The sequence below is a fragment of the Callithrix jacchus genome, chromosome 2, assembly GCF_049354715.1.
Source record: "Callithrix jacchus isolate 240 chromosome 2, calJac240_pri, whole genome shotgun sequence".
In the NCBI taxonomy this organism is placed as follows: Eukaryota; Metazoa; Chordata; class Mammalia; order Primates; family Cebidae; genus Callithrix; species Callithrix jacchus.
In genome coordinates this window covers 172143464-172163578 of record NC_133503.1, presented here as the reverse complement: position 1 = coordinate 172163578, position 20115 = coordinate 172143464, and the positions used below count along the sequence as shown (strand labels likewise).

Here is a 20115-nt window from a genome sequence, read left to right as displayed (position 1 = left end):
ACCCATCTGGACGTGGGCTTTTTTTGGTTGGTAGGCTATTAATTGTTGCCTCAACTTCAGCCCTTGTTAGTGGTCTATTCAGAGTTTTGACTTCTTCCTAGTTTAGGCTTGCGGGGGTGCAAGTGTCCAGGAATTTATCCATTTCTTCCACGTTTGTTGGTTTATGTGCATAGAATTCCTTGTAGTAATCTCTGATGGTAGTTTGTATTTCTGTAGAATCAGTGGGGATATCCCCTTTATTGTTTTTTATTGCATTTATTTGATTCTTCGCTCTTTTCTTTTTTTATTAATCTGGCTAGCATTCTGTCTATTTTGTTGATCTTTTTGAAAAACCAGCTCCTTGATTTATTTATTTTTTTTTCTGTCTCTATCTCCTTCAGTTCTGCTTTGATCATAGTTATTTCTTGTCTTCTGCTAGCTTTTGAGTTTTTTTTTTTTTTTGATCTTGCTCCTCTAGCTCTTTCAATTTTGATGATAGGGTGTTAATTTTATATCTTTCCTCATTTCTCATATGGGCATTTATTGCTATAAATTTCTCTCTAGACAGTGTTTTAAATGTGTCCCAGAGATTCTGATACATTGTGTCTTCATTCTCGTTGGTTTTCAACAACATCTTTATTCCTGCCTTATTCTCATTGTTTATCCAGTCAACATTCAAGAGCCAGTTGTTCAGTTTCCCTGAAGTTGTGCAGTTCTGAGTTAGTTTCTGAATTCTGAGTTATAATTTGATTGCACTGTGGTCTGAGAGACTGTTTGTTATGATTTCCATTCTTTTGCATATGCTGAGGAGTGATTTACTTCCAATTACATAGTCAATTTTAGAGTAGGTGTGATGTGGTGCTGAGAAGAATGTATATTCTGTGGATTTGGGGTGGAGAGTTCTGTAGATGTCTATTAGGTTTGCTTGGTCCAGATCTGAGTTCAAGTCCTGCATATACTTGTTAATTTTCTTGTTGATCTGTCTAATATTGACAGTGGAGTCTCCCACTATTATTGTGTGGGAGTCTAAGTCCCTTTGTAGGTCGTTAAGAACTTGCTTTACGTATCTGGGTGCTCCTGTATTGGGTGCGTATATATTTAGGATCATTAGCTCTTCTTGTTGCATTGATCCTTTTACCATTATGTAATGCCCTTCTTTGTCTCTTTTGATCTTTGTTGCTTTAAAGTCTATTTATCAGAGACTAGGATGGCAACCCTTGCTTTCTGCTCTCCATTTGCTTGATAAATCTTACTCCAACACTTTATTTTGAGCCTATGTGTATCCTTGCATGTGAGATGGGTTTCATAAATACAGTACACTGATGGGTTTTGACTTTTTAATCCAATTTGCCAGTCAGTGTCTTTTGATTGGGCATTTAGCCCATTTACATTTAAGGTTAATATTCTTATGTGTGAATTTGACCCTGCCATTTTGATGCTAGCTGGTTGTTTTGCCCATTAGTTGACACAGTTTCTACATTGTGTCGATGCTCTTTACCATTTGGTATGTTTTTGGAGTGTCTGGTACTGGTTTTTCCTTTCCTTGTTTAGTGCTTCCTTCAGGAGCTCTTGTAAGGCAGGCCTGGTGGTGACAAAATATCTCAGCAATTGCTTGTTCGTAAAGGATTTTATTTCTCCTTTGCTTATGAAGCTTAGTTTGGTTGGATATAAAATTCTAGATTGAAAGTTATTTTCTTTAAAGATGTTGAATATTGGTCCCCACTCTCTTCTGGCTTGTAGGGTTTCTGCCAAGAGATCTGCTGTGATTCTGATGGGCTTCCTTTGTGGATTACCTGACTTTTCTCTCTGGCTGCCCTTAGCATTTTTTCCCTCATTTCAACCCTGGTGAATCTGACAATTATATGTCTTGGGGTTGCTCTTCTTGAGGAATATCTTTGTGATGTTCTCTGTATTTCCTGGACTTGAATGTTGGCCTGTCTTTCTTGGTTGGGGAAGTTCTCCTGGATAATATCCTGAAGAGTGTTTTCCAGGTTGGATTCATTCTCTTCATCACATTCAGGTACACCTATCAAATGAAAATTTGGTATTTTCACATAATCTCATATTTCTTGGAGGCTTTGTTCATTTCTTTCCACTCTTTTTTCTCTATTCTCACCTTCTTGTTTTATTTCATTGAGTTGATCTTCAATCTCTGATATCCTTTCTTCTGCTTGGTTGATTTGGCTATTGAAACTTGTGTATGCTTTGCAAAGCTCTCGTGTTCTGTTTTTCAGCTCCATCAAGTCATTTATATTCTTCTCTAAGCTGTTTATTCTCGTTAGTATTTCATCAAACCTTTTTTAAAGGTTCTTAGTTTCTTTGCATTGGGTTAGAACATGTTCTTTTCACTCAAGAGAAGTTTTCTATTACCCACCTTCTGAAGCCTGTTTCTGTCAATTCATCAGACTCATTCTCCATCCAGCCTTGTTCCCTTGCTAGTGAGTTGTGATCTCTTGGAGGAGGAGAGGTATTCTAGTTTTTGGTGTTTTCATCCTTTTTTCACTGTTTTCTTCCCATCTTTGTGGATTATTCTACCTGTGATCTTTGTAGTTGGTGACTTTCGGATGAGGATCTGAGTGGACATCCTTTTTGTTGATGTTGAAGTTATTTTTTTCTGTTTTTCAGTTTTCCTTCTAACAGTCAGGCCCCTTTGCTGTAGGACTGCTGGAGAGCCACTACAGACTCTGCTTTCCTGGTAATTACCTGAGGGGGATACAGAATAGTAAGGGTTACTGCTAGTTTCTTCTTCTGTTATCTTCATCCCAGAAGGATACTCACAAGATGTCAGCCTGAGCTCCTTTATGAGGTATCTCTTTGGATATATGGGGGTCAGGGAGCTGCTTGAAGAGACAGTCTGTCCCTTATAGGAGCTCAAGTGCTGAGCTGGAAGCTCCATTGTTCCATTCAGAGCTACTGGGTAGGTATATTTAGGTCTGCTGCAGTAGAACTCATAACTGCTTTTTTCCCAGGTACTCTGTCCTGGGAAGGTGGGGCTTTATTTATAAGTTCCTGACATGCTGCTGCCTTTTTTCAGAGATGCCCTGCCCAGCAAGGAGGTAGCTTAGTGACAGTCTGCCAGCAGAAGTGTTGCTGAGGTGCCATGGGCTCTGCCCAGCTGCTGTGTGAACTTCCTTGCAGTTTTGTTTACAGAGGTATAGTTAGAACTGCCTTGTTTTATTCAGTAATGGTGGACTGCCTCAGTAATGGCACACTGCCTCAGTAATGGTGGACTGCCCCAGTAGTGGTAGACTGCCTCGGTAATGGTGGATGCCCTTCCACCCACAGAGCTGGACCATCCTGGGTCCAGCTGCACTTGCTGCAAAACTCTCAATCCAGAGCATTTCAGATTGCTGGTCTTTGTCTGGGTGAGAACTACCAAGCCAGATCACCTGGCTCCCTGTTTCAACCCCTTTTTCTTCAGTTGAATGGGTGGCTCTGTATCCCAGGAGTTCTAGACGTCAGTTGAAATAGCCACCCAGATTTGTGTGAGTTTTTTTTTGTGGAGACCTGCTGCACTGGCTTAAACAGCCATGCTGAAAACTCATGGTATTTTTCAGCCCGGGAATCTCCTGGTCTGTGGGCAGTAAAATCTCATTTGGAAATGTGGTGATCACTCACCCTCTGTGTTGTTCTCGCTGGGAAATGTACTCCAGAGAGGAACTCATATTTCTATTCAGTGATCTTGGATCTGCCCAGAAATTGAACAATTCTAAAAAGTGATTTAGTTACTTTGTAGTCATAATGAATCTCTATTTGTATTGACTCATTTTAAGTAAAAATACTTCATAGAAGAGTGGACAAAATTCCTTCTTGTTTTATTCAACACAAAAATTTCAATCACTTACATAATAATTTTGCTTTTGTTTATGTCATGTGTATAGCCATAAGACAAGCAAATACTCAACAGTATAATGCTTGTGTGGTAAGCATTGAAATAGTAAGAGTTCTAACCTCACAAAATCAGCCAGGCATAGTGGCTCATGCCTGTAATTCCAGCGCTTTGGGAGGCCAAGGTGGGTTAATCACCTGAGGTCAGGAGTTTGAGGTTAGCATGGCCAACTTGGTGAAACTCTGTCTCTACCAAAAATATAAACATTAGCCAGGCATCGTGGCACACAGCTGTAATGCCAGCTACTCAGGAGGCTGAGTGAGGCAGTAGAATTGCTTGAACCTAGGAGGTGAAGGTTGCAGTGAGCTGAGATCACACTACTACACTCCAGCATGAGTGAGAGAGTGAGACTCTTGTCTCAAGAACAACAAAAAAATAATTTGCAAAACAGTACTTACTTTCGTGGTTGCATTTAAAATGGCAAAATTTAACATTCATCCAAATCACTGTTTAAATACAACCCAATCACAAATGTAATAGATAATTGATGGCCTATATTATTACCATATGCCAAAAAAGATGAGAACACACTTATTAGTATATTATTTATTGACAAACCATGATTGTATATTTTTATGGGGAAAAAGTGAGGTTACTTTTTTTAATGCAATATGAAATAATTAAATCAAGCTAATTAACCTATCCATCACCTGGAATATTTGGCATTTTTTGTGGTAAGATTGAGAGTTATTCTCAAGATACTGAAATATGCAAAAATCTATTATTTGAGATTAGCATGGCCAACATGGTGTAATCCTGTCTCTGCTAAAAATATACAAATTAGTTGGGCATGGTCTAATGTGCAATAAATCTAGAAAAATCAAACTCATTCCTTCTCATTGTGGCTTTTTACCCTTTGATTATCATCCCCATTCCTCCAACCTCCCAGCCTCTGGTAACCAGCATTCTACTATTTTGAGAAAGCACTTCTTAAACCAATAACAGAAAAAATATTTCCTCCTTAGTGGCAAAAATTTGAGATTTTTCACATCAGAAATTATCAGTATATAGAATAAGTTCATAGAAAAACCTTTTAACAAATTTAGAATGTTTATAAAATAATCCCATGAATAGGGTACATGTGTTAGAGTCACTATTGAGCAATTTTAAAATTGTTTGGATTTTTACAAAATCAATTAGAATGAGGTGGGAAATTATGCTTATAACCAAGGGGAAGAGTTATCTAAGATTAGAGGTCATGTTTGATTTGGAAAAAATGCCAAGCTGCCATTATACACTAACTAAAATGAAATATTTTGTCTACATGATGTTTTTCTATGTTCTGTATGAAAATAAACAGCAGCTCTGAGAAATAATTACAGAATTATTCTGTAGTCTTTGATTTATACTATGTGGTTTAATAAAGCCAGTCTTCAAATGTCTTTACTGTCAGTGGTATATTTCTCTGATTTGAATATTTCTGCTAAATGTCTTATGTTATTTCTCATTCTAGTTCATGATGTTATCACCATTTCTGATAAAGGTTTCCTCAGACTAAAGAAATCGGGTCAGCTTGTTTCTGCTATCCATAAATGCACTGGCTCTGGGAATGTGGTTGACCAAATAAAAACATTCAAGATGGTTGAAATTCTGAACAGAGTCAAAGTTGAAGCCACACACTATCAGGCTTTTGTTGTAGTGGTCCGTATTTCCACATCTTTCATCAGTGGAAGATAATATATCTAAAAACTGCTGAGAAAAGTGTTTTCCTTCTACTCTACAGAAAAATATATTTAAACACACAGAAATAGTTAAAGCCGATTTTAAAAACATTTTGATAAACAGTTTTCTAATTGTATCTTTGCAGTGGTAAATAGACAGATAAACACAGACAAATATTGCCTTACAATTATGTGTATGGCTCAATCTTAGCTTTTTCTATTTTCTAAATATGACTGCCCTCCTACCTATCATTTCACTTAGAGTTATATAAAAAAGCATCCAAAATAAGAAGAAAACTCAAATGATTTTAGTTATTGCATGAGAACAAAAATAAAATTACTATTGAAAAATATCTATAGAAAACATATTGTCTCCTGAAGTGACTCTAAGAAAAAGTCATGAAGAGAAAATTATCTATTGCAATCTCATGTGAAATAATCAGTAATTACTAAATATAGACCAGTTCCCTCACAGACACTATTAGGAGTGCCAAGAGACTAAGAAATCTCAGAAGGAAAATTGTTACTCTAATTAATTTGTTGAGGATACATTTCTACTTAACGTAATTTGGCTACTTCTGCCTTACTACTTTTGTAACATATAACATTTGCAGAAAGCAAAGCACAAGCAAATTCAGGTCATTGCATAAATTACAACATTGCTGAATGCCCTTTCAATGAAAAGGGACAAAATGCTTATGGTTTTAAATAGTAGGCTTCTCTTCAAGATGATAACTCAAATTCCAATAAATAAATCATTTATATGAGCTCAAATCTTAGCTTTCAGTAGAAGAAAGATAAATTGATACTGAAAGCAGGCAGTCTTAGGGAGGGATATATCAAGTTTCTTTATTTGCTTTTAAATAAGCAACAGTCAAGAAGTATAGCAAGGCCTACAAATCTAACAACAAAATAAAATGGCAAAGCTAAAGCAAGAGTCACTGATATACACGAAAATTCCTCTTGAGATTTCTTTCCAGGATAATACATTCATGAGAAACCCATTTTCTTCCGGTAAGAGTCATGAGTTCGGAAACTTTTTCCATCTCCTTCAAGATTAAATAACGCTAGGAAAATTTACTGAATGGAATTCTTTTGCATTCCATAATGCCATCAAATCTATCTTTTCAAGTCTAACATGGTACTAGATGCCCATAGATCTGTGTTCAACTCTTCATATAAGAAACTTCTAGATGTGGTACAGTTATTATAAGAGAGTTATTCTAATGGAGGCTATTTCAGGCTAGCTGCTTGTCAGTAAGGAAGATTCTTAAGCAGGAGAGCTTCTCAGTGTCTTTCAAATTTGTACATTTCAGCTAGTATTTACAGTAACAGCCAGCTCTTTGAGCAAATACTTAAAACACATGTATACACAATCTTGTTTTGCATTTGTGTGAACTAGACTACACCTATGTGAATAGCAAGAAACAAAAATGGCTCAAACTGCTTTACTTCCAATTGTTCAGTGTCAAAGTGTGTGTAACAGAAGTTTTATCGATGTAATTACTTTTCTGCATTAGGCTCTTACTCTTGAAAATGAAAGCTATCAATGGAACACAAGAGAGAGTCCAGAAATAGGGGTTAATATGGAATGTAATATATGGCTAAGATCTCTAATTCAGAGAGAAAAAAAATTGATTATTTAATAGATGATGCCAGAATAAAAGGCTATCCAACTAAAAGAAAGCAAAGGCATACCCCTGCCTCACATTACTGACAAAATGAATCTCATACGCATTATGTTTTTAAAAGAAAAATAAAATAATAGAAAAAATAGGGAATAGTTTTGATGATGTAGGGGATATATTTCTAAACAATGTAAGAAAAAAGGAAATATGAAGAAGGATAGTCTACTTAAAACTTTAAAATATTCAGGGAAAAAGACACCATAACAAAGATAAGACTAACACAGAGGGCCTTTTGTGGTATCATTATGTCTGACTGTTGGAAGAGAAAAGGGAGTAGGATATAATGCCTCCTATCTTCATCTTGCCATGCTATCTGCTAAGAAGTGTATCATCCTGACTGTCCTTATTTGTAGATGTACACTCTTTAGAGCTGCATTGCTACTCACAGAGGACAACAAGGTCTAGCCAGGTCTGACTATCTCAGTTGCAGCTACTTCCATGCAATCTAAGTATGGTAGACAGAATAATGGCCCCACAAATATGACTACATCATAACTCCTGAGACCTGTGAATGAATATGGCACCTAATACAGCAAAAATAATCTTGCAAATATTATGGTTATGGATTTTAAAAATTAAGAGATAATTTATGCACTATAAAATTCCTCATTTTAAAAGGCACAATTAAGTAATTTTCAGTTTTTTCAGAGTTATGCAACTATTACCACAATCAATTTTGGAACATTTTTATTTCCCCAGAAAGAAACTCCATATCCATCAGCTGTCTCTGTCCATTTCTCTTCAACTCTCTCAGGTTCTAGTAATCATTAATCTACTCTGTCTCTATGGATTTGCCTATACTGAATTTACCATACAGTATGGGGGTCTTTGTGACTGGCTTCTTTCACTTAGCATAAAGCTTCAAGGTTCATCTATGTTGGAGCATATGTCAGTACTTCATTCCTTTTTATTGCCAAATAATATTCAATTTTGTGGTTATGCCATATTTTATTTATCAGTTGATGGACATTTGGGTTGTTTCTACTTTATGGTTATAATAACTAGTTCTGTTATGAACATTCATAAAAACAAGTTTTTGACGTGTTTTAGATATCAAAGTTTAGAAATGTTTTGGGATGTGAAGATATGTTTAATTTATCTTAGGTATAACCTGAGAGTGGAATTACTGGGTCATATGGTAACTCTATGTTTATGGCAAACTGTGTTTCAAAGAGGCTATACCATTTTATATTGCCATAAGCAAGGTAATAAAGATTCCAGTTTCTCCAGATCCTCACCCACACTTGCCAATGTGTCTTCCTCATTATTGCCAACCTAATGGGTATGAAGTACTATCTCATGATTTTGATATGCATTTCCCTAAAAGTTAATGATGTTGAGCATGTTTTCATATGCTTGTTGTCCATTTGCATTATCTTCTTTGGAGCAATAGATATTCGGATCCTTTATTCACTTTAATTGGTTGTCTTTATTGTTGAGTTACATGCATTCTTTACATGTGCTGGATACAAGCCTGTCATTAAATACATGACACAAAAATACTTTCACATTCTTGCTTTCTCACCTCGAGCCAACAGAAACGTTCATTTACATAAATAACAACACTCTTTTTTAGCACTCTTGCTGTATTTTCAGCCAAATTACTTGTATGCTTTTTATTAGGCATTTGGGCCCTAAACTTTTCACCTGAACACAAATTAATGGCAGAAAGATAGACCATGTTAAAAATAAAAAGATTTAAAATTCTTTTAAGGAAAAGAATTGGTTTAGTGGAGATCATGTAAACCAATGAAAGCAGACATGAAACACTAGTATTTACAAGTGTAAAACTAAGCAACAATATGGGCCAGTCACTCTTACCAGACATGATTCTTTGATAGACTCTCTGGGTTACATTGGGTGACTCACTATGAGAAAAATACATACACCGCATGCTATGGTCTGAATATTTGTGCCCTCTCCCTAACCCCAATTTGTATGTTGAAAACTAATTCCCAGTGTCAGGGTGCTTGGAAGTGGGGACTTTTGGAGGTGATTAATTCATAAAGGCAGAGCCCTCATCAATAGTATTCGTGCCCTTATAAAAGAGGCCCCAAAGATATCTCTCTCCCCTTCTAGTATGTGAGGACAGAGAGAAAGACTGCTGTTTATGAACCAGGGAGGGGGCCATCACCAGACACCAGATCATCTAGCACCTTGATTGTGAACTTCCCAACCTTCAGAATTGTGAGAAATAAATTTCTGTGGTTTATAAGCTACCCAGTCTATAGAATTCTGTCACAGCAGTTGTAACAGACTAAGACTTACTATACTTTTTGGTACTTCAATGGGTCTATCTATCTAGCTACTAAACCACTTTGGTAAGTGACCAACTTCATAAATTATATGAAGATAATAAGACTAGGAATTATTGATATGCAAATTATAATTTTCAATGATTAACTCATAATAACTATTCAATAAACTATATAACTATTTAGCAAATGACCCTTATAATGCTGAAATGATGAATTATCTTTTGGTAAAAGTCACACATGAAATATCAAAACTGCTTGTGCATAGGCTAAGATTATACATATTGATTACTTCTCCCTAGCATCAAAATGGTAAACTCTCTGTGTTAAATAATTCCTATGAAAAATAAACCCGTTTATTACCTACTGGTGATTCAGTAATTCTTATCTTTCATCGCTGAATATCATGGCAGTTATATTTCCAAAATAGTATTCTGCTACCATCCATTCATCTTTCTTCACAATAATGTTGTGAAGCAGTTGTCTACAAGGAAAAGAAAAAAATGTTTAAGTAAATTTGTCCACTGTCACACACATACAATTTTGAATTAGAACTTAGCATCTAAGAAACAAATAACTTATGAAAATCACCAAATTTCTTATTTTCTAACATAAAGCTAAAAGAACAAAAACTAAGTCAATATGGAAGATAGTTTCATCTGCTTAGCACTCACTAAATGATGCTTATTTACTATCATCTGGCTCCTAGATTTGTTAGAGCAGAGGTCAATGAAACTGCTTGCTCTGATTCAACTTGAAAATTTGATAAACAAGTATTCTGTAGCAGGAAACACAAAAGCAAAGATATACACTCTACTTTCAAGTTGGTTTGGGAGACAGGTACATGCTGAGAACTAGATCAAAGGGGTGAACATAGTGATAAGAAAGCAAAAGGTAGAAAGTGATTTAGTTTATCTGGAGTAGGAGTAGGGAAAGTGGAATCATGGAAAGCTTTTTATAATAGATAGCATTTAAGCTAGACCTTGCCTTTCAAGATGAGTAATTTTTCGCCCAGAGGAAAGAGAAGGAAAGGACATTTCAAATAATGAAGACAGTATGAGAAAAAAATATAGAAATACAAAATCATATGATATATTCACAGAATCCAAAATGAAGAGCCAGTGTATATTTATAACAGTGCTATATTGGGAAACATGGTGGAGTTTTTCTGGGAAGTATTCAGTTCATCATTAGAATCATCAAAGTATTATATGATTTATCTCTGAGCTGTCCTTATGTACCAATGAACCTGGCAAAAGGCAGAACTGAGACACGGAGCAAAACCAGAGCAGCAGGCACCTCTGGATGTACTGGGTGCACTACTGGAACCAAGATAACTCAGTGAGTGACCCTGGCAGGAGGCCTGGAGTGGCAAGAGAGGGAAGAAAACACAGAAAGAAAGCAAAATGGATCTTAGGGGTTCATGGAAGGTAACATAAACAGTCCCTTGGTCACTTGCTCTACTAAAAATAGAAGCATCACTAAAGACATTTGACAAAATGCCAATGACCCTGAGCTCAAAGTTGAGGGAAGAATCCTTCAGTTAGAAATGTTTGGAGTCAAGGGTGAATAATTTGGTTCTGATGAGAGGCAATATAATTTAGTGATTAAGAGTTTAGGCTCTGGAGATTGACTGCCTTGTTTTCAGGCTATCACTTCCTGCTAGACCTTGGACAAGCCACTGAATCTCTATTTACCTTGCTTTCTTCATTTCTAAAATGAGAAAAATAATATTGTCTACCTCATAGAATGACTATCTACAGTAGAGAGTTAATTAATATATGTAAAGTGCCTAGAACTTTAAATATTGGTGTACAGGCAGAGAAATTAAATGCTAGGAAATATTTTAAATGTGTTCAAAGTGCTGGAAGGGTAATAGGGGACCACGAAGGAATTTAAAGATTAACAAATGCTGGAAGACAAAGAAAAGAAGTAGATTTTTGTGTTGTTGTTGTTTTGTTTTGTTTTTTAGACAGAGTCTCACACTGCTGCCTGGGCTGGAGTGCAATGGCACAATCTTGGCTCACTGCAACCTCCACCTTCCAGGTTCAAGTGATTCTCCTGCTTCAGCCTCCTGAGTAGATTGGATTACAGGCGCCTGCCACTATGCTTGCCTAATTTTTTTCATTTTTCAGTAGACAAAGGGTTTCACTATGTTGGCCAGGCTGGTCTCAAACTCCTGGCCTCAAGTGATTTGACTGACTTGGCCTCTCAGAGTGCTGGGATTACAGGAATGAGCCACCATGCCTGACCAAAAAGAAGTAGTTTTAACCAAACCTAGGAACTGAGGCTTTCCAGAAAAGCTGAAACCATAAAAAAGACATAGCCACTTCTGGAGAATCCATGTGGAAATATATAAGAAGATATACGTGGGCTCCAGTCTTCTAATCTTCTGGCAGTGCTCCATTTTCTGAACTGCTACATGCCAGTATGTAAGGAAGTCTGGGAAATGTAGTTTGATGCAAAGTGGAAAGCAGAACATAAAACTGATGCCAAGTAGGCAAATTCCTGGCAAATCTCTCAGTAAATTTTAGTTAGCAGGCATTATATTTTATGTTAGAGCTGGGATACAATAGTCACCTTGCCTCCTTTCATAATCCCAAGAAATATTGATTCTGGGCTGACTATAAATTCTTTACTGAGAAGCTCCTCTGTTGGAGCAACAGAGTTAATAGTCAGTTCTATTCACCTTAGGCCTTTTAGGATTGTTTGTTTCTATTTGGAATTACTTACAGGCATACCTCATTGTGTTGTACTTCGCCTATTGTGCTTTGCAGACACTGACTGGCTGTTTCCCTTCTCTCTCCCTTTCCTCAAGCCTCCCTATTCTTTGAGACACCATGGCATTGAAATTAGGCCAATTAATAACTACAGTGACCTCTAAGAGTTTCATGTCTCTCCCTTTAAATAAAAAACTGGAAATGCTTAAGCTTGTGAGAAAGGCATGTTGAAAGTTGAAATAGGTTAAAAGCTAAGGCTTTCAGTGCCAGGTAGCTACGTTGTGAATGCAAAGGAAAAGCTCTTGAAGGAAATGTAAAGTGCTACTCCAGTGAACACATGAATGATAAAAAAGCAAAACAGCCTTCTTGCTGATATGGAGAAAGGCTGAGTAGTCTGGATAGAAGATGAAAACAGCCACAACATTCCTTTAAGCCAAAGACTAATCTAGAGCAGAGCCCTAACTCTCTTCAAGTCGAAGCTTCAGAAGAAAAGTTAGAAGGCAGCAGTTTGTTCATAGTGTTTACGAAAAGAAGCCATCTTCATAAAATAGAAATGCAACTTAAAGTAGCAAGTGCTGATGTACCAACTTCAGCAAGTTATCCAGAAGATCTAGCTAAGATCATTGATGAAGGTGGCTACTCTAAGCAACAGATTTTCATTGTAGATGACACAGCCTTATACAGGAAGAAGATACCATCTTGGACTTTCATAGCTAGAGAAGAAAAGTCACTGTCTGGCTTCCAAGTTTCAAAGGACAAGCTAACTCGTTTCTTAGGGGCTAATGCAGCTGATGACTTGAAGTTGCAACCAATGCTCATTTACCATTCTGCAAATCCTAGGCCCTGAAAACTTGTGTTAAATCTACCTTGCTTTGCTTGCACTCTATAAATGAGATAACAAAGCTGGGCTGACAGCACATGTTTACAGTTTGGTTACTGAATATCTTAAGCCCACTGTTGAAATCTACTTCTTATGAGAAAAAATTTATTTCAGAATATTACTGCTTATTGACAATGTACCTGGACACCCAAGAACTCTGATGGAGATGTACAAGGAGATTGTTTTTGTTTTTTTTTTAGATAGAGTCTTGCTCTGTCACCCAGGTTGGAGTGCAGTGGCATGATCTTGGCTCACTGCAACTCCCCCCTCCTGGTTCAAGCAATTCTGCCTCAGCTTCCTGAGTACCTGGTATTACAGGCAGGTACCAACACACCCAGCTAATATTTTTGTATTTGTACTGGGGTTTTTCCATGTTGGCCAGGTTGTTCATGAACTAATGGTGTTTCCATACCTGCTAACACAACATTCATTCTCACTCTGCAGCCCATGAATCAAAAAGTTAATTTTGACTTTCCAGTCTTATGATTTAAGAAACATGTTTTGTAAGGACATAACTTCCATAGATTTTGATTCTTCAGATGGATCTGGGCAAAGTAAATTGAAAATTCTCTGGAAAGGAATCATCATTCTAGATGCCATTAAGAAAATGTATGATTTGAGGGGGGACTGCCAAGATGGTGTGGTAGGAGCAAATCAGGATTGCAGCTCTCAGTGAAGATGCAGAGGGTGAGTTCAATCTGCATTTCCAGACGGATCTTTATTGCCCACAGAACGAGGAAATTCCCAGGTGTAGGAGACACATGGGATGCCAGCGCAGCTGTTAAGGCTCGCACGGCCTTTTTGCCGGCGCCGCAGCACAGCGGCACTCCGCACAGAACACACTGGTCTGGGGGCCCTGTTAAACCGGCAATCTGAGATTTGGGAGGGCAGATTAGCATATCCATCTGATTAAACGGGACTTGGACAGTGAGCCAGACCGGGAGATTCCTGGGAAGAGACGTTTGAGCTGGTGCAGTGGGTCGCTGCATGGGAAATCACACAGATTCCAGTGCCCTAACAGCAGCCAACTGAAACACCTGGGAGAGAGTCAACCGTTCAACCTTAAAAAAAAAGAGAGGGCTCTGAGGCAGGGAGCCAGGTGATCAGGCTCGGTGGGTCGCACCCCCACAGGGACAAACAAAATGGCAATTGGAAATGCTCAGGGTTGAGAGTTTCACTGCGGGCACAGCTGAAACCAGGATGGTGCAGCTTGGTGGGGGTGGGGCATCTGCCATTACCGAGGCATACTGCCCCTACTGAGGTACACTCCCATTGCTGACGCAGCCTGCCATTGCTGAGGCAATCCACCATAACAGAGAAACTCTGCTAACAGGCGGAGCCCGCAGCAGCAGGGCAGAACCCACGGCAATAGGGCAGAGCCCACGACAGTAGCACAGAGCCCATGGCAACAGGGCTGAGCCCATGGCAGCAGGGTGGAGCCCACAGCAACAGGGCAGATCCCATGGCAGCAGGGTGGAGTCTTCACAGGCAAATAGTGACTAGACTGCCTCCTAGCTGGGCAGGAAGGTGCAATGGACACTCATAAAGAAAGCCCTAACTCCCCAAGACAGAGCGTCTGGGGAAAAAAAGGGGTTTTATGAGTTCTGCTGCAGCAGACTTAAACGTACTGACCGAACAGCACTGAATGATCAATGGAGCTCACAGCTCAGCACCCGAGCTCCTATAAAGTACAGACTGCCTCCTCAAGCAGCTCCCTGACCCCTGTATATCCAAAGAGTCACCTCAAAAAGGACTGATCAGACTGATATTTGGCAGGCATCATTCTGGGACAAAGATAGCAGAAGAAGAAACTGGTAGCACCCCTCACTGTTCCGCAGCTGCTACAGGTGTACCCCAGGCAAGCAGGGCCTGGAGTGGACCTCAGCAGTCCTACAGCAGAGGGGCTAGACTGTTAGAAGGAAAACTAAGTAACAGAAATAGTTCATCATCAACAATCTGGGCGCCCACTCAGAGACCCAATCGAGAAGTCAGCAACTACTCAGACGACAGGTGGATAAACCCGCAAAGATGGGAAGAAACCAGCGCAAAAAGGAGGAAAACACCCGAAACCAAAACACCTTGCCTCCTACAAAGGACCAAAACTCCTCACCAGCAAGGGAACAAAGCTGGATGGAGAATGAGTGTGATGAAATGATGAAATAAGACTTCAGAAGGTGGGTAACAAGAAACTTCCGTGAGCTAAAAGAACATGTTCTAAATCAATGCAAAGAAACTAAGAACCTTGGAAAAAGATTTGAGGAAATGATAACAAGAATGGACAACTTAGAGAGGAATATGAATGAATTGAAGGAGCTGAAAAACACAACACGAGAACTTCGTGAAGCATGTACAAGTTTCAACAGCCAAACTGACCAAAGAGAAGAAAGGATATCAGAAGTCAAAGATCAACTCAATGAAATAAAGTGAGAAACCAAGATTAGAAAAAAAAGCACAAAAAGGAATGAACAAAGTCTCCAAGAAATGTGGGACTATGTGAAGAGACCTAATCTACGTTTGATAGGTGTACCAGAATGTGACGAAGAGAATGAATCAAAGCTGGAAAATACTCTTCAGGATATTATCCAGCAAAATTTCCCCAACCTAGCAAGGCAGGCCAATATTCAAGTCCTGGAAATACAGAGAACACCTCAAAGATATTCTGCAAGAAGAGAAACCCCAAGGCACGTAATCATCAGATTCACCAGGGTTGAAATGAAGGAGAAAATGCTAAGGGCAGCCAGAGAGAAAGGTTGGGTCACTCACAAAGGGAAGCCCATTAGACTCACAGCAGATCTCTCCGCAGAAACCCTACAAGCCAGAAGAGAGTGGGGGCCAATATTCAACATCCTCAAAGAAAAGAACTTTCAACCCAGAATTTCATACACAGCGAAACTGAGCTTCATAAGTGAAGGAAAAATAAAATCCTTTACAAACAAGCAAGTACTCAGAGATTTTATCACCATGAGGCCTGCTTTACAAGAGCTCCTGAAAGAGGCACTACACATAGAAAGGAACAACCAGTACCAGCCATTCCAAAAACATACCAAATGCTAAAAAGCATCAACAAAATGAAGAATCTTCATCAACTAATGGGCAAAAAAGCCAGCTAGCATCAACATGGCAGTATCAAATTCACACATAACAATAATAACCCTAAATGTAAACGGGCTAAATGCACCAATCAAAAGACACAGACTGGCAAATTGGATAAAAAACCAAACCCATCGGTGTGCTGTATCCAGGAAACAAATCTCACATGCAAGGATACACAAAGGCTCAAAATAAAGGGATGGAGGAAGATTTACCAAGGAAACGGACAGCAAAAAAAAAGCAGGAGTTGCAATTCTCATCTTTGATAAAATAGACATTAAAGCAACAAAGATAAAAAGAGACAAAGAAGGCCATTACATAATGGTAAAAGGATCCATACAGCAAGAAGAGCTAATGATCCTAAATATATATGGACCCAATACAGGAGCACCCAGATATATAAGGCAAGTTCTTAACAACTTACAAAGGGACTTAGACTCCCATACAATAATAGTGGGAGACTTTAACACTCCACTGTTAATATTAGACAGATCGACCAGACAGAAAATTAACAAGGATATCCAGGGCTTGAACTCAGACCTGGTACAAGCAAACCTGATAGACATTTACAGAACTCTCCACCCCAAATCCACAGAATATACATTCTTGTCAGCACCACATCACACCTACTCTAAAATTGACCACATAATTGGAAGTGAGGAAATCACTCCTCAGCAAATGCAAAACAACTGACATAATAACGAACAGTCTCTCAGACCATAGCGCAATCAAGCTAGAACTCAGAATTTAGAAACTAACTCAGAACCGCACAGCTTCATGGAAACTGAACAACTGGCTCTTGAATGTTGACTGGATAAACAATGAAATGAAGGCAGAAATAAAGAAGTTCTTCGAAACCCATGAGAACGAAGACACAACATACCAGAATCTCCGGGACACATTTAAAGCAGTCTCCAGAGGAAAATATATAGCAATAAGTGCCCATATGAGAAGAGTGGAGAGATCCATAGTTGACACCCTATCGTCAAAATTGAAAGAGCTAGAGGAGCAAGATAAAAAAAAACTCAAAACCTAGCAGAACACAAGAAATAACTAAGATCAGAGCAGAACTGAAGGAGATAGAGACACGAAAAACCCTTCAAAAAATCAGTAAATCCAAGAGCTGGTTTTTTGAAAAGATCAACAAAATAGACAGACCACTAGCCAGAGTGATAAAAAAAAAAAAAAAGAGAGAACAACCAAATAGATGCAATAATAATAAAGGGGAAATCACCACAGATTCCACAGAAATTCAAACCATCATCAGAGATTATTACAAACAACTCTATGCACATAAACTAGTAAACCTGGAAGAAATGGAAAAATTCCTGGACACCTGTGTCCTCCCAAGCCTAAACCAGGAGGGAGCTGAAACTATGAATAGACCAATAATAAGGTCTGAAGTTGAGGCAGCAATTAAGAGCCTACCACTCAAAAAAAGCCTGGTCCAGATGGGTTCACAGTCGAATTCTACCAGACACACAAAGAGGAGCTGGTACCATTCCTTCTGAAACTGTTCGAACTAATTCAAAAAAGGGAATCCTTCCCAAATCATTTTATGAGACCAACATCATCCTGATACCAAAACCCGGCAGAGACCCAACAAGAAAAGAAAACTTCAGGCCAATGTCCATGATGAACATAGATGCAAAATCTTCAATAAAATACTGACAAACCGATTGCAACAGCACATCAAAAAACTTATCCATCATGATCAAGTAGGATTCATCCCGGGGATGCAAGGCTGGTTCAAAATATGCAAGTCTATAAACATAATTCACCACATAAACAGAACCAAACACAAAAACCACATGATTATCTCAATTGATGCAGAGAAGGCATTTGACAAAATTCAGCAGCCCTTTATGCTAAAAACCGTCAATAAACTCTGTATTGATGGAATGTATCTCAAAGTAATAAAAGCTGTTTACGACAAACCAACAGCCAATATCATACTGAATGGGCAAAAACTGGAAGCATTCCCTTTGAAATCCGGCACTAGATAAGGATGCCCTCATTCACCACTCCTATTCAATATAGTACTGGAAGTTCTAGCCAGAGCAATCAGGCAAGAAGAAGAAATAAAGGGTATTCAAATAGGAAAGGTGGAAGTCAAATTGTCTCTATTTGGAGACGACATGATAGTATACCTAGAAGACCCCATCGTCTCAGCCCAAAAACTCCTGAAACTGATAAGCAACTTCATCAAAGTCTTGGGATATAAAATCAATGTGCAAAAATCACAGGCATTCCTATACACCAATAACATACTTAAAGAGAGCCAAATCAAGAACGAACTGCCATTCACAATTGCTACAAAAAGAATAAAATACCTAGGAATACATCTTACAAGGAATGTAAAGGACCTCTTCAAGGAGAACTACAAACCACTGCTCAACGAAATCAGAGAGGACACAAACAGATGGAGAAACATTCCATGTTCATGGTTAGGAAGAATCAATATCAGGAAAATGGCCATCCTACCCAAAGTAATTTACAGAATCAACGCTATCCCCATCAAGCTACCGATGACCTTCTTCACAGAACTGGAGAAAACCACCATGAACTTCATATGGAACCAAAAGAGAGCCCACATAGCCAAGTAAATGCTAAGCAAAAAGAACACAGTGGGAGGCATCACACTACTGGACTTCCAACTATACTACAAGGCTACAGTAATCAAAACAGCATGGTACTCGTACCAAAACAGAGATATAGACCAATGGAACAGAACAGAGGCATCGGAGGCAACACAACGTATCGACAACCATACAATCTTTGATAAACCTGACAAAAACAAGCAATGGGGAAAGGATTTCCTGTTTAATAAATGGTGTTGGGAAAACTGGCTAGCTATGTGTAGAAAGCAGAAACTGGAACCCTTCCTGACACCTTACACTAAAATTACCTCCAGATGGCTTAAAGACTTAAACATAAGACCTGGCACCATAAAAACCCTAGAAGAAAATCTAGGCAAAACCATTCAGGACATAGGAATAGGCATGGACTTCATGACCAAAACACCAAAAACATTGGTAACAAAAGCCAAAATAGACAAATGGGACCTAATCAAACTCCACAGCTTCTGCACAGCCAAAGAAACAGTCACTAGAATGAATTGGCAACCAACAGAATGGGAAAATATTTTTGCAGTTTACCCATCTGACAAAGGGCTGATATCCAGAATTTACAAAGACCTCAAACAGATTTACAGAAAAAAAAAAAAAACAAGCCAATTCAAAAATGGGCAAAGGATATGAATACACACTTTACAAAAGAAGACATACATGAGGCCAACAAACATATGAAAAATGCTCATCATCACTGGTCATTAGAGAGATGCTAATCTAAACCACATTGAGATACCATCTCACACCAGTTAGAATGGCAATCATTAAAAAATCTGGAGACAACAGATGCTGGAGAGGATGTGGAGAAATAGGAACACTTTTACACTGTTGGTGAAAGTGTAAATTAGTTCAACCATTGTGGAAGACAGTGTGGAGATTCCTCAAGGCCTTAGAAATAGAAATTCCATTTCACCCAGCAATCCCATTACTGGGTATATATCCAAAGGAATATAAATCGTTCTACTGTAAGGACACGTGCACACAAATGTTCACTGCAGCACTGTTTACAATAGCAAAGACCTGGAACCAACCCAAATGCCCATCGATGATAGACTGGACTGGGAAAATATGGCACATATACACCATGGAATATTATGCAGCAATACAAAATGATGAGTTCGTGTCCTTTGTAGGGATATGGATGAATCTGGAGAACATCATTCTCAGCAAACTGACACAAGAACAGGAAATGAATACCGCATATTCTCACTCATAGGCGGGTGATGAGAAATTAGAATACATGGACACAGAGAAAGGAGTGCTACACACTGGCGTCTACTGGGGGGAATAGGGGAGGGCCAGTGGCGGGGGGGAGCTGGGGAG

General features: G+C 38.6%; 1 protein-coding gene across 1 annotated transcript in view; it reads right to left on the bottom strand.

Moving 5' to 3' along the window:
* LOC144581659 (uncharacterized) overlaps positions 1-20115 on the bottom strand; it is a 431789-nt gene that overhangs the window by 161190 nt on the left and 250484 nt on the right. Inside the window, exon 4 of the mRNA XM_078365992.1 lies at positions 9836-9956. Within this exon, the coding sequence (XP_078222118.1) occupies positions 9921-9956 (36 nt within the window). The 3' untranslated portion in view covers positions 9836-9920. The remainder of the gene's footprint in view (positions 1-9835; positions 9957-20115) is intronic.